Source organism: Neovison vison, chromosome 2 (assembly GCF_020171115.1).
Source record: "Neovison vison isolate M4711 chromosome 2, ASM_NN_V1, whole genome shotgun sequence".
In the NCBI taxonomy this organism is placed as follows: Eukaryota; Metazoa; Chordata; class Mammalia; order Carnivora; family Mustelidae; genus Neogale; species Neogale vison.
This window is the reverse complement of record NC_058092.1, coordinates 17,738,251-17,750,120: the sequence shown is the minus strand read 5'-3', so window position 1 is coordinate 17,750,120 and position 11,870 is coordinate 17,738,251. Positions and strand designations below refer to the sequence as shown.

The 11,870-nt window shown below is 57.6% G+C and overlaps 1 protein-coding gene across 1 annotated transcript in view; it reads left to right on the top strand.

The window, feature by feature from the left end:
- The first annotated feature begins 7,561 nt into the window (after positions 1-7,561).
- The window catches only part of MYOM3 (myomesin 3), a 43,100-nt gene continuing 38,791 nt past the window's right edge, over positions 7,562-11,870 (top strand). Inside the window, exons 1-4 of the mRNA XM_044237438.1 lie at positions 7,562-7,722; positions 8,093-8,173; positions 8,726-8,885; positions 9,594-9,751. Of these exons, the coding sequence (XP_044093373.1) occupies positions 7,562-7,722; positions 8,093-8,173; positions 8,726-8,885; positions 9,594-9,751 (560 nt within the window). The remainder of the gene's footprint in view (positions 7,723-8,092; positions 8,174-8,725; positions 8,886-9,593; positions 9,752-11,870) is intronic.

Here is an 11,870-nt window from a genome sequence, read left to right as displayed (position 1 = left end):
TGCGGTGGCATTCCCTGAAGATCTCCTTCCCCACACTTCAGCAGAGGCAGTGAGGTGCTTGGTGCTCAGTGCTCGGTGCTCGGTGCTCAGTACTTGGTGCTCGGTGCTCGGTACTCGGTGCTCGCTCACTTGCCTTTCTGCCCCTGTGGCCGCTCTCCCATAAGGAAATGGCCTCTTGCTTGTGCTTACAGCATGCTGACATGTCCTTTGTGTCATTCACCTCCCAGATGACCCTAGGATGAGATAACCAAGGTCCAGAGAGAAGGGACCCAGCTAGGGGCCTCCCACTGAAGCCGGGACACCGACACCGCTGGAGCTCAAACCCAGTGTTTCCGTCCTCCTCACGAGAAGGAGCTTCCCACACTAGTGTGGATTCTCGGAGATGAGATGGAGGGGGCGCAAGGAAGGCGGCCCCCAATGGGGTCCTTAAGGGGTCAGGACCTGTTGACACCCTGTTGTCCCGAAACCTCTTCTGAACATTTCTGAGAAACAAGATCAACGTTTGTTGCCTCAGCACGACCTTCCCGAGTATACAATGTCCTCCGTTCTCTGCACCCAGATGTGTCTCCCTCCTCTTCCTCACCCCCCACCCCACACACAACACAGCAGCAGCTGGTGGTGCTCTTATCTGCTTGTTATTAATTTTTAACATCTCTTCAGGGTCACGGGTGTAGATCCAATATCTCCATAACAGAGGGATGGGCCACCCTCCTGACCACCTCGGCTGCTCTCTCAGCAGCCGCTAAGGTGGCCCCATGATTATTCCCCTCCCCCGCACTACAAACAAGTCTACTTGGCCAAAGGTTGACTGTCTTCAGTAATGAGAAACAACTTAACAGCCGGACTGTTCTCACCAGGTAAGTGGGACAGGGAGTCACAGAGATCTATTTTTAAGGCCATAAAAGGGCTGAGAAGCTCTCTAAGCTCCTCGGGGTGACAGATGTCCTAACTACTCCATGACTTTCTGAGGGTGGAGCCTGAATGCCTAAGGGGAGAGAGGAATGGCTCTGAGCCCTGTGAGCCTCCCAAGCAGGCAGCCCAGGCCCCACGAAGGGGCAGGCCCAGGTCTCTGGGCTCCCAAGCACGCAGCCCAGGCTGGCAGATAGGGCTGGAAACAGCTAGAAGGCAAAGGGCCTGAAGCCCCTCTGGGCAGAGGCATTGGCATCCCCGAGTGTCCTAGGCCCTGACCCCATTACCAGGAATCTGCATAGCCTTGCCACACCTAGCCCTGCTGAGGGAGTCTTCACAGGAGTAAACAGATGTGGCGGCCACTAGCAGGACTGCGAGCCAGGAGGAGGAACTCAGGGAGCCTGGGTGGCTCAGTGGGTTAAGCCTCTGCCTTCGGCTCAAGTCATGATCCCAGGGTCCTGGGATCTAGCCCCACATCGGGCTCTCTGCTCAGCTGGAAGCCTGCTTCCCCCCTTACTCTCTGCCTACTTGTGATCTCTGTCTGTCAAATAGATAAATAAAATCTTTAAAAAAAGAAGAAGGAAGAACTTAGCCGTGTCACTTAGGGGTTCACTCATCCTCCCGGTAAACTGCCATGGAACTTTGCGTTATTGATATTTTGTGAGGGAAAATGTGGCTTAGAAAAGTTACTCGCCCACATTGGTGTCCTAAACTTGCCGCATCGTGAGAATCCCCTGGGAACGTATGAAAAATGCAGCTTCCCCAGCCCCACCCAGACCCGCTAAATCAATGGCTCCTGGGGAATCCGTATTTCTAATAAACACCTTTGGTGATGCCTCTCAGGCAAATGGAGGGAACAAGGTCCTCATACCAACAGTTTCCCTGTGGATTGCTTCAAATCACCTCCCAGAAGTCGCCCTTATTCCAGCCCCTGGATGGGGGTGCGGGGCAAGGTTACTCGGGGGGTATTTCCACCTGTGAAGTCTGCAGACCTCTGCCCTCCCACGCACCTTGGCCTGGGGCACATACAGGGGATGCCCGAGTTCCAACTCAGACGATAGGGCCCATGAGACTAGAGCTCCTCCCGGGTCCCAGAGCCTGGGTCTCTCTGTGCCCCTCCCAGGTCCGAGCATCAGCCTGAACAAGGAGGCTATGACCATGCGTCACCACCAAGTCTGGTCCCCTGTGGCTGTCCCCAGCCTACGTTCCAGAAAGTGAGACAGAATCAATCAGCAGAGGCAGGAATGTCCTCACTTGCTGTGGCTGGTGGGTCACAGCCCTGAGACCCTGGCCCCCATGCTCAGCCCCTAGGCTGCTCAAGGCCACTTTCCTTTCCCACGCTCAGGAGGAAGTGGCAGAGGGATGATACATTTTGACCTGTAAGTCTGAGAAGAACCATAAGCAGAATTAACTGAGTGGGGAGAGGGACAGAAAGAGGGAGGGGAGAGAAGCAGGGGGAAAGGAAGGCTGGTATCTGAAATAGTGGCTTGGAAGGTCACGGTGTTGGGTACGTGAATTTGAACAGCTGTCCTTAATGCTCATACTTCCAGGGAAGGTAATAAAAGGGAGAAGAAGAGAAGGAAAGGGGAGAAAGAAGGAGTTAGTGAGGGGTACTACCACAAGGAGACAGCCACTGTACCCGGCAATTTATACATCTTAACCTCATTTGAATCTCACTACCATTCTGCAAGATAGGTATTCATTCGTTCATTCATTCATTCTTCAGCAAGCATATATGAAGGGGTTAGTTGGAGGGCAGGCGCTGTTCTCAGGGCTAGGGATGGAGTGGACGAGACAGGCAGGCAAGCTTCCCGTTGTTTTAGAACTTACCTCTAACTCACCAACAAAGAAACTAAGTTGGCCCAGAGAGGAGGTCAGGGTCCCTCCATTAGGGAGCACAGGGGCCAGAGGCTGGGATTTCAACCGAGGTCTGTAGAATTCCAAGTCTCACCTCTGCTCGACCCTGTGACCTGAGGGGTCGGCTGTGTGCTCCTTAAGACACATCCGGACCTCCCCCAAGCGCTGCCCCAGTGAGGAAGAAGGGCATCACTGGGCTGAATGGGAATCCCACACCCAGAAGGAGGGTAGGCTCTCAGCATTTCTAGAGCTACGGAATCATCAGTGGCGTTCTCATCTAGCCAGTGTCTCCAGGGAGCCAGGCAATCACGTGCCCTAATCCAATCTTCTCAATCTCCCTGGAAGACCAGCATCGTGGAGCCCACTGTATAGGTAACCGGGGCAGAAAGGTAGAAGTGACTCACCCAAGGTCCTACGGCTAGTAGCAGTGGCCCCTCCCCCAGGCTGCCTTGCGGGGAAGGCAGTCACAGAACCAGTTGAAACGTCCGTCTCCTGCTGCTTTGGAAGCCCACACCGCCCTGCTGTATGGACAGATTCACACTCACACCTCACGGAGAGTGTATACACCTGGGTCTTGGAAAGTCCTTTTGAGGTCGGCTCCATACAAGGAGGAAGACAGACCTCAACTGTTCTCCCCAGAAGAGGCCTTTAACACTGCCGCCAGGGAGGAAGGGAGAGAAGCAGGAGAGCTTAGAAAGAGGGTTTCAAATAGGGCAGGAGATTAAGATTTTAGCTGAAGAGCTCCCTTGCATTCTCTCGCTTTCTCCCTCTCCCTCTCCCTCCTCCCACCACCCCCAACCCCCAGTTCTGGAGAGCAGTCCCTGAGACACTAGAAAGAGCGATGGTGTTTCCGGCGGTGCCAGGATGAGGCCAGGGAGGGGAGCTGTGCTCTCTGGACCAGAGCTGACACCCCCTTCCTCAAATCAGGTCAATCCCCAAGACCTGGCTCAGGGGTACTTTCCTGATCACCCCCCACCTCCATTCCTGCCTGTCTCCCCACCTAAATGAAAGCTTCCTCCACACCATGGGTGTTGCTCTCCTCTGCCTGCAAAGGGAACGAAGGTGGGGGAAAGAACTGAGGCTCAGGAGGGGCTGTGGCAAAGTCTGGGAAGACAAAGTGGCCGCTTGGGAACCCCGAGAAATGCCGCCCGTGAAGGAAGAAGCCCCTGCCGGGGCCACACCCCACGCGACACAGGACCTGGTGAGAGAAGCAAGCTGCTTCCATTTTGACCAGTGATACGGTACCAGCACTGAGCACTGGTTTTAGGTCACATTCTTTCCACTGTCTTGACGAAGAGTTCCACTGCTCACGGGGGGGTCAGATTAGAGACGCTGGGTGTCTGCCCCAAGGCGCCAGTCAGAACCCCAGCAGTGGGGAAGACCACCCCGTAGCTGCTTCCCTCCAACCAGGCCTGAGCTCTTACCCTCCCTCTACTTCAGCTGGGGCTGGAGGTGGTAGGGTGGGCTCTAGAATTGGGCAGAAGGAATCCCGCTGAGGGAAGGAGCCCTGTGCGGAGGCTGGGGTGGGGGTGGGGAGGGCTCCACCTGTTGCTGCCGCCTGAGCGGGGCTGGCCTGGAGGGACAGCCCCTCCTCTCTGCCCCCCCCTCCCCATAGTTCCCATCCATTGTCATCAACTGTCTCAGCGCTGCTATATTTAAGGCCCACGCAGGCTCCAGGATCACATTCTTCTCCCCGTCCCTGCTGAGCCCAGGGCAAGAAGAAACCAAGGTCCAGCTCATCCTCTGGAATCGTCTCCCCAGAGACGCCTGAGCGGGCGCAGCTGCCTCTGTGAGTCCCCTCCAGGGATCGGGGTGGGCAGGGACACCTTCAGAAACTGAGCCCCTCAGTTTTCCATTGGGAAGTAGGGTGTGTGTGTGTGTGTGTGTGTTGGGAAAGGAGCCTGAGGGATCTGGGAAGAAAAAGTACACGCGTGCTTAGGTAGCACCCTCGAGTGACAATTGGAGGGGACTGTGGCGACCTGCGTCCCCTCACTGTTCTGTGTGGCCCTCCGTCGTCTGTGCTGAGCCCTCTGTGATGTGACAGCTGCTGGAGACACGATCGGGAATGCCCGCAGAGTGGACGGGCCCACGGTGAGCTGGCAGGCCCGGCAGAGCTAATGGACTCCTGGCCTCTGGAGGCCTGCTTGGCCCACCAGGCAGGCGGGGAAAGGGAGGAAGCCCTCCAGGCCTGACTCTCAGGGCCAGGAGGGCACGCGTCCAGCCCAGGCTCACTGGCAGGAAACCGAGGCCCAGAGAGGGAAGGGGTGGCCTCGGCCACTCCACGGCAGGGTCAGAATTCTGGACTCAGAAGCTGGCAGAGCACGGCCGGCCCCTGGGACCCAGCTTTCTGCCCTCGGGCTCTGCCAGCCACTCAGCCTCTGTGCCCTGCCCTTTCCCTCCTGAGGAAGGGGCTCATCCTCCTTGCCCCTGGTCTCTGGGGGTGCCCGTGAGAGGGCCTGGGGGGAAAGCAGACGGCGGCTAGGGAGAAAAGGGGAGGCCATGCTGCGGGACCCATGACCCAGGCCTTGTACCCCTGGGAGAGGGCAGGGGGCTGCTTCCCTGCGGTCCACACCCCACCGACCCCTCCCCGCCAGGAACACTTGCTGCTTCACTCCCACTGCTGTTTGATCCCAAGCAGTCAGTGCTTTAAAAATAATTGATGGCTCATCTGCTGAAGCTGGGGTGGGGGGGGGTCTGGCTGCGGGAGGCCCAGGAGGTCAGGGATGGGTGCCAGTCACCGCCCCACCCCGCCACGGTGCTAATCAGGAACAGAGCATCCGGGGAAGGGAGCCAGCAGCTGATGCCAGGGAACGTTCCTCAGTTGCTGGAGCCAGGGCCACGGTGTCCCAGGAAAGGTGGGGGGAGGGGGCTCCCCATCGAGGCCACTTCCCCAGGGCTGTGAGGAAGGAGGCACAGAATGAGCCTGAATGAGTCATTCTCTGGGAGCGAGCAGAGCTTGTTCCTCGGGGTGGGGGGGCCACATGGGAAGCCCAAGGGGTGACAGTCCTCTTACATTCGTCTCAGGTCATCGGCAGGAGACCACGGAGGCTTGGGGCAGGCTTTGGTTCTGGCTAACACTGCAGTAATCCAGATACTAAAAGGGAGCACACTTTTGGGAACTAGAAAGGGTAAATGCCCATGGAGATTGTCTCCCCTGACACCCCACAACAGGCCCACAGGGCCGTGGTGCTCTAATGAGGCCAGCAGGCCCATCTCCCATGCTATGGACTTAGAGAAGCAGTACACACACACACACATTCCACCACTGCCAGGAGGACCTTCAGGGAGACTGGGGCCAAGGACAACATCAGGTCTAACTAAGCCCATCAAGGACCCTCCCGGGTCAGAGGCCTGCCCCCCCGAACTCCCACCTGAAGGAGATATGGAAGCCACTCCAGGGACTATGGTCCAAATCCTAGAGCCTCAGCATCAGAGGGACCCTCAGAGACCAGCTGTGACACCACGGCCCAGACTGGGGCAAGAGCTTTGTGCAAGAACCCAAAACAGCTCGTTCCTGGGCCTCCCACTCTCCCTACCTGCCTCTCCACACTCATGGAGTCACTCCCGGATCCCTGAGGCTCCCTCCACACTCATTGAACCCAGCCCTGACTGGGTACCACCTATGGCCCAGACCTGAGCCTCAGGAGTACAAAGGGGGAGCCCTCCCTCATGATGCCCTTATGAGAAGAACGGCCCTGTGGCCTACTGTGTGCCCAGCCACAGTCAAGGCCTGGTCTCGAGTAGACATGTGTCATAGATGTCAAGAGAGCTCAGAGTCCGGTGCCACTCATAGTCCCAACCTCAACCAGCTGGTTGAACTTGGACAAGCACGTTTCCTCCTCATCAGTAAGACAGGAAGATAATGGGGCCAGCACACTGAAAACACTCACTGTTGTTACTTTTAACTCACTTATAGTCTTGTTGGAGAGTGACGATGTACAAATACGAAGTAATTTCATAAGGGGAGGTGTTTTCTGAATCAGAGCTAGACTGCGGAGTGCAGACAGAAAAAGCATAAAAAGGATTAAAGGAGAGAAAAATTCTAGGTGGCGGGTAGTTTTTCGGCAGGGTTACTCCGAAAAAGCATGCTAATATCTAATGCTTCCGTGGCACTTGCTATGCTCCTAGCACTCTTCCAACGTTGACCACCACCCCGGAAATTCAGTAGACCCATTTCACAGATGAGGAAACTAAGTCACAGAGTCTTGCCCAAGGGCACACACCCATAGCTGGAATGAGAAGCGGGACCACGCCCAGAGTCCCCACCCCTGACCCTTGCACCAACGGAAGTATGCTTTCTTGGCTTGGGCTGTCAAGCCTGAGTGGGGCTCAGCAAGCCAGAAGTGAGGAAAGGCTCCCCCCAGAGCAGCAACCAGAGCAGGCAAAGGCTCCGAGGTAGGGCTGGGTGGGCGTGTGCAGGAAGAGTGAGGCCATCCGCTCATCTTGAGTCCCAGAGCAGCCCTCGGACACCACAGTGTTGGATCACTCATCAGTGGAGGCCCAGAAAAGGGAAGACTTTGCCCAGGTCACAGGCAGGAAAGGGCAGAGCTATTGCTCATGCAGCTGCAGAGGGCAAGGACTGATGCCCTAGCCAGGCTCAGAGTGCGAAGCCTGTCTCTGTCCTGTTGGCCAGGTCCCTGCCCCCTCCCTGGTCTCCCTGCTGTCTGCCCCCTGGAGAGAGAACTCCCACCCCACAAACTTCCCAGGGATGCCCGGGACCACATGGGGAAGGGATGGGCAGGTGCCTGGTAGAATGACCGTGCACCCCACCTGGCAGGTTGTTGCTCTCGCAGCCATGACTCTGCCCCACAGCCCTGGAAATGTGGGGGAGCCCCGGCCCCCCCAGGCCGTGGAGGTCCACCGGCTGGAACACCGCCAGGAGGAGGAGCACAAGGAGGAGCGGCAGCACAGCCTGCACATGGGTTCCTCAGTGCGGAGGAGGACCTTCCGCAGCAGGTGGGATCATCAGGGACCCCACCCAGGCCACTGCCCCACCCCGAAGGGTCCCCAGTCTGAGTGGGGAGGCGTAGCCTGCTTTCCAGATAAGCCAGTCTGAGGTAAGAAGTTCAACACTGTCATCTGGAGACCCTTCTTTCTGGAGAATCCAGCCTGAGGTGGGAAGCACAGCCTTGCTTTGTGGAGGTCCCAGCCTGAGGGGGGAAGCACAGCCCTGCTTTGTGGAGGTCCCAGTCTGAGGGGGAAGGCAAAGCTGTGCTCCCTAGTGTCCTGAGACAGGTTAGGTAGATGCTGCCTTAAGCTCAGGGACACTGGGACCACATCTCCAGGAAATCCTGCACCAGCCCCTAACTCCCTTTTCCCCGGTCAGTGAGGAAGAGTATCAGTTCAGCGCTGCAGACTACGCCCTCGCAGCCGCCCTGGCTCTGACGGCCTCCTCAGACACCTCTCGGTAAGTCAGTGACCTTTTCAGACAGCTCTGGGCTGAGAAAGGGCCAGTCCCCCACATTGGACTTACAGACTCTGCCCAGAGTCACATCTAGCACAGGGGCCTAGAACACTCTCTGGGTAGGTCCCCAGGCAGTAGTGAGACCCACCCCCGTGGGAGAGGGTGGGGGCCGCACTTGACCACGGGGCTTTGCCAGAGGGCATGGGAGGCTGAGACCTGGGTTAGACTAAGGCCCAGTTCCTGGTCCTAGCAGCTTGAAGCAAGTCCCTGCCCTATAAAATCGGGGGACTACTCCTGTCCACTTGGTCGTCGTGAAGACAAGAGGAAGAAAGACTTGTGAAAGGGCCTTGGGACTATAGCCATAGTACTTATTATGCACCTACTGAAAGCAGGGCAGTCAGGTATTTTGGAAGCAAGAGAGGATTAAAAGCTGCTCTTGTCCTCAACAACCTTCAAGTGCAGCTGGCAAGGCTGGCGTGGGGAGGCCGGGCGGCCCTGGCCAGGGTGCCCCCACGAACCCTGGGCCCTCGGCCGCTGCCGGCCTCTGCTGCGCAGGGAGTCCCAGCTGAGGCGCCAGACCTCCGCCGTGGAGCTGGAGGAGCGGGGGCAGAAGCGAGTGGGCTTCGGCAACGACTGGGAGAGGACGGAGATCGCCTTCCTGCAGACCCAGTGGCTGCTGCGCCAGAGACGCGACCGGAAGGCGCTGAGGCAGCGGGTGAGGGGGTCTGGGGACCTGCGACCCATCACGGGCCACCCACCTCACCTGCCCTCCTCCCAAGGGGCGGCTGGACATCCCGGAAAGAGTCCAGGCCCTGGTCTGGAACTGGGTCTGAAGGCTGGAGTCCCCGTCCTCCTGCTGTGTGACCTGGGGCAAGCAGCTGACCCTTCCTGAGCCTCCGTTTTCTCACCTGTAAAACAGATGTGTGTGGTGTATACACTCTCAGGGATGAGGTGGGGATTTTAAACCAGAGTGGGCTTGTAAACTGACCTTCCCAGAAGAACCTCTGGAAATACTATTCCTGACAAACATCAGGGATCTGAAGCTACCCTCGGTGCCCCCTCCCGGGGCAGGAGAGCATAGCTAACACTCTCATGGGCTTTCTCATTGCCCGTGATTTTTCACATACTAACTCTCTTAATCCTCACTACAACCCCACAGGAAGGTGAGGGAATATTATTATCACCCCTATTTTACCAGATAAGGAAACTGAGGACTTGCCTATGGTCTCACAGGCGGGAAGGGGCAGAATCTGGCCTTGACCCCCCAAGCCAGCTGTTCCAAAGCCCATGCCCTGCCCTCTGTGCCACCTCGCCGCTCCGCTGACCCTCCCAGAGCCTGCGTGTGCGGGGGATCGGTGACAGCAAAGATGGGGAGATGTGATCCCCTGGCTCATGGGAGTCACAGATCCCCTCCCGCCTCCAGACAGAGGAGAAGGTCCGGGAGGCCAAGGAGCTGAGGGAGCTGTGTTCCGGCCGGGGGCCCTGGTTCTGGATCCCTCTGCGCTCCCACGCCGTCTGGGAGCACGCTACGGTCCTGCTGACCTGTACTGTCCAGGCTTCGCCTCCACCCCAGGTCACCTGGTAAGCCACCGCGGCAGGAGAGAAGGGGGTCCTCACATGCCCCCAGGCTCTGAGCTTGCAGAGTTAACTGAGTGTGTGTACTTTACATCCCAGCACCTCCTTCCAGGAGCCCACTTCCTCCCCTCTGAATGAAGTTCTTGCTGCCTTAGGAAAGCTGCAACCCCACAAACCCTGAGCTCGGCCCGTCCCCCCCCTTCCCCCGAGAGAGCAGCAGCTGCTCCAAGGCTCAGGATGGGTTATTCTTAGCCTCCTCCTGGCCAGCCTGGGGCAGGAAGACGGGGCCACTGGGGAGCCAGCCCTTGGAAAAATATGACTCAGGTGGCAGAAGGCAGCTGCTCTGAGCTGGGCGTCTCCGGGCTTGGAAGATGATGGCGGGAAGCAGGCAGGGGACAGAGGAGCAGAACGGGAGGCAGGGAGGGCAGCCCCCCCCCCCCCCCCCGCCCCACAGCGAGGAACTCAGACCTGGAGTGAGAGCCCTGTGTCCAGACCTTGCTCTCTCTACAAACGCAGGGTGTGGCTCCAGCCACATCTCAACCTCTCCGGTCCTGTTCCTTTCTCCTGTTCTGTAAAATGGGTTGAAGGCCTCCTGCCCAGCCTGCGTGTGGTGAGGATTTAATGCCACACTTACGGGGAAGCCTCAGAGCTTGAGAGGGGCTGGGAAAGTAGAAGACGCCATTCCTGGGAGTGTAACCACAGCAGAATCTGACCGAGGGGACGGGAGGGGAAGGGAGGTGGCAAGTGGCTCCCACTGTTTAGGGGGCTCCCTCTGGGTCTTAGACCCAAGGGCAGGTATGCTGGGGGATAAGGAGAGGATTTCAACAAATAGCTACCAGCAGAGGGATCGGCCCCAGACCCAGACTCAGGCACTGAGGCATAGAAATGAACCAGACACAACCTCCCCTCAAAGAATGCTCAGCCCCAAAGAGAAATGTCATTGTACAGAGAAGTACATTCATGGGTGCAGTTGGGAATACAAGAGTAAAGATGAAGACAGCGAGGTGGCTGCCTCTCTCTCGAGGATCCAGGAAGGCTTCTCAGGGGAGGTGACACATAAACCAGATCTTGAGAGTGAATAAGGCCATGGTCTAGTAGGAGAGAGAGGATAAGCACATAAACAATAGAGATCATGAAGGAAAAAAGCAACATTGTATCCTTGAACCCACTTTTACTGACCCACCACTTTCTTCTCCTTTGAGCTCTGGGGCCACCCCTGGGTCAGAGAGGTAGTGTGACTTGTGTAAGATCACACAGCCAGTTTGAGTCCGAATTCAAACTTGGGTCTCTTGCCTCCCAACCATCGGTGTTGCTACCGGCCTAGAGAGTTCGAAAGTGAAAATTGGGCTTGTTGTTCTTCCTTGAGGCACATGTAATGCTTCAGAAGTCAGAGACAGAGAAAGCACTTAGGCCGGGAGCAATCAGGAGAGGCATCGAGGAAGCGGGCTTCGGGGCTGGTCCTTGCCAGATGACACGCACTCACAAAAGGGTGCGGGGAGCTGGAATTCGTGCTGGGCACTGGATTTCTATGGGGACCAAGGCAGTCCCTGGCTGCAAGAGGCTGGCCAGGTAGGAGAACTGCTCCTGCCAGCTGGCCTGGGTTGAGGAGGGGGTCAGTGCCTCAGCTGTCCTGCCCGGTGGCCCCGCCCCGCCCTGTGCTGTTCTGGCACTGAGGCCCACATCTAAGGCATTCCGGAGGAGCCTCTCAGAGAAGAGACTCCCGTCCACCCTGCCAGCAGTGTTGCCACAACAGGGAGCTGAGTGTGGTAAGTGGTAGAAGCAAGGCCAGGCACCCCTCCAGCAGAAGCAACACAGGTGGTCCCCAGTGCTCCTGGTTTTGGGGATCTGGTTTTCCGCCGTCGGCCGGTCGGTTTGGGCAGGGCCATATACTGTCCTGGCATTGGCCCCCAGGCTCTGACCAGCTCCTGGCAGACATCCTTCCTTCCCCCACCGCCACCCCGGTCAAAAGGAAGATCCCGGCACACCCAGGCTCATCAGGCGAGTACATTCATTCAGCAATTATTGAGCACTTCCTGAATGCAGGGACAACAGCAGGACAAGTCAGGCAAGGCCCAGTCTGGCCACATTAAGGTGGGAGAGGTAGGCCCTGGCCACGATTCTAGAT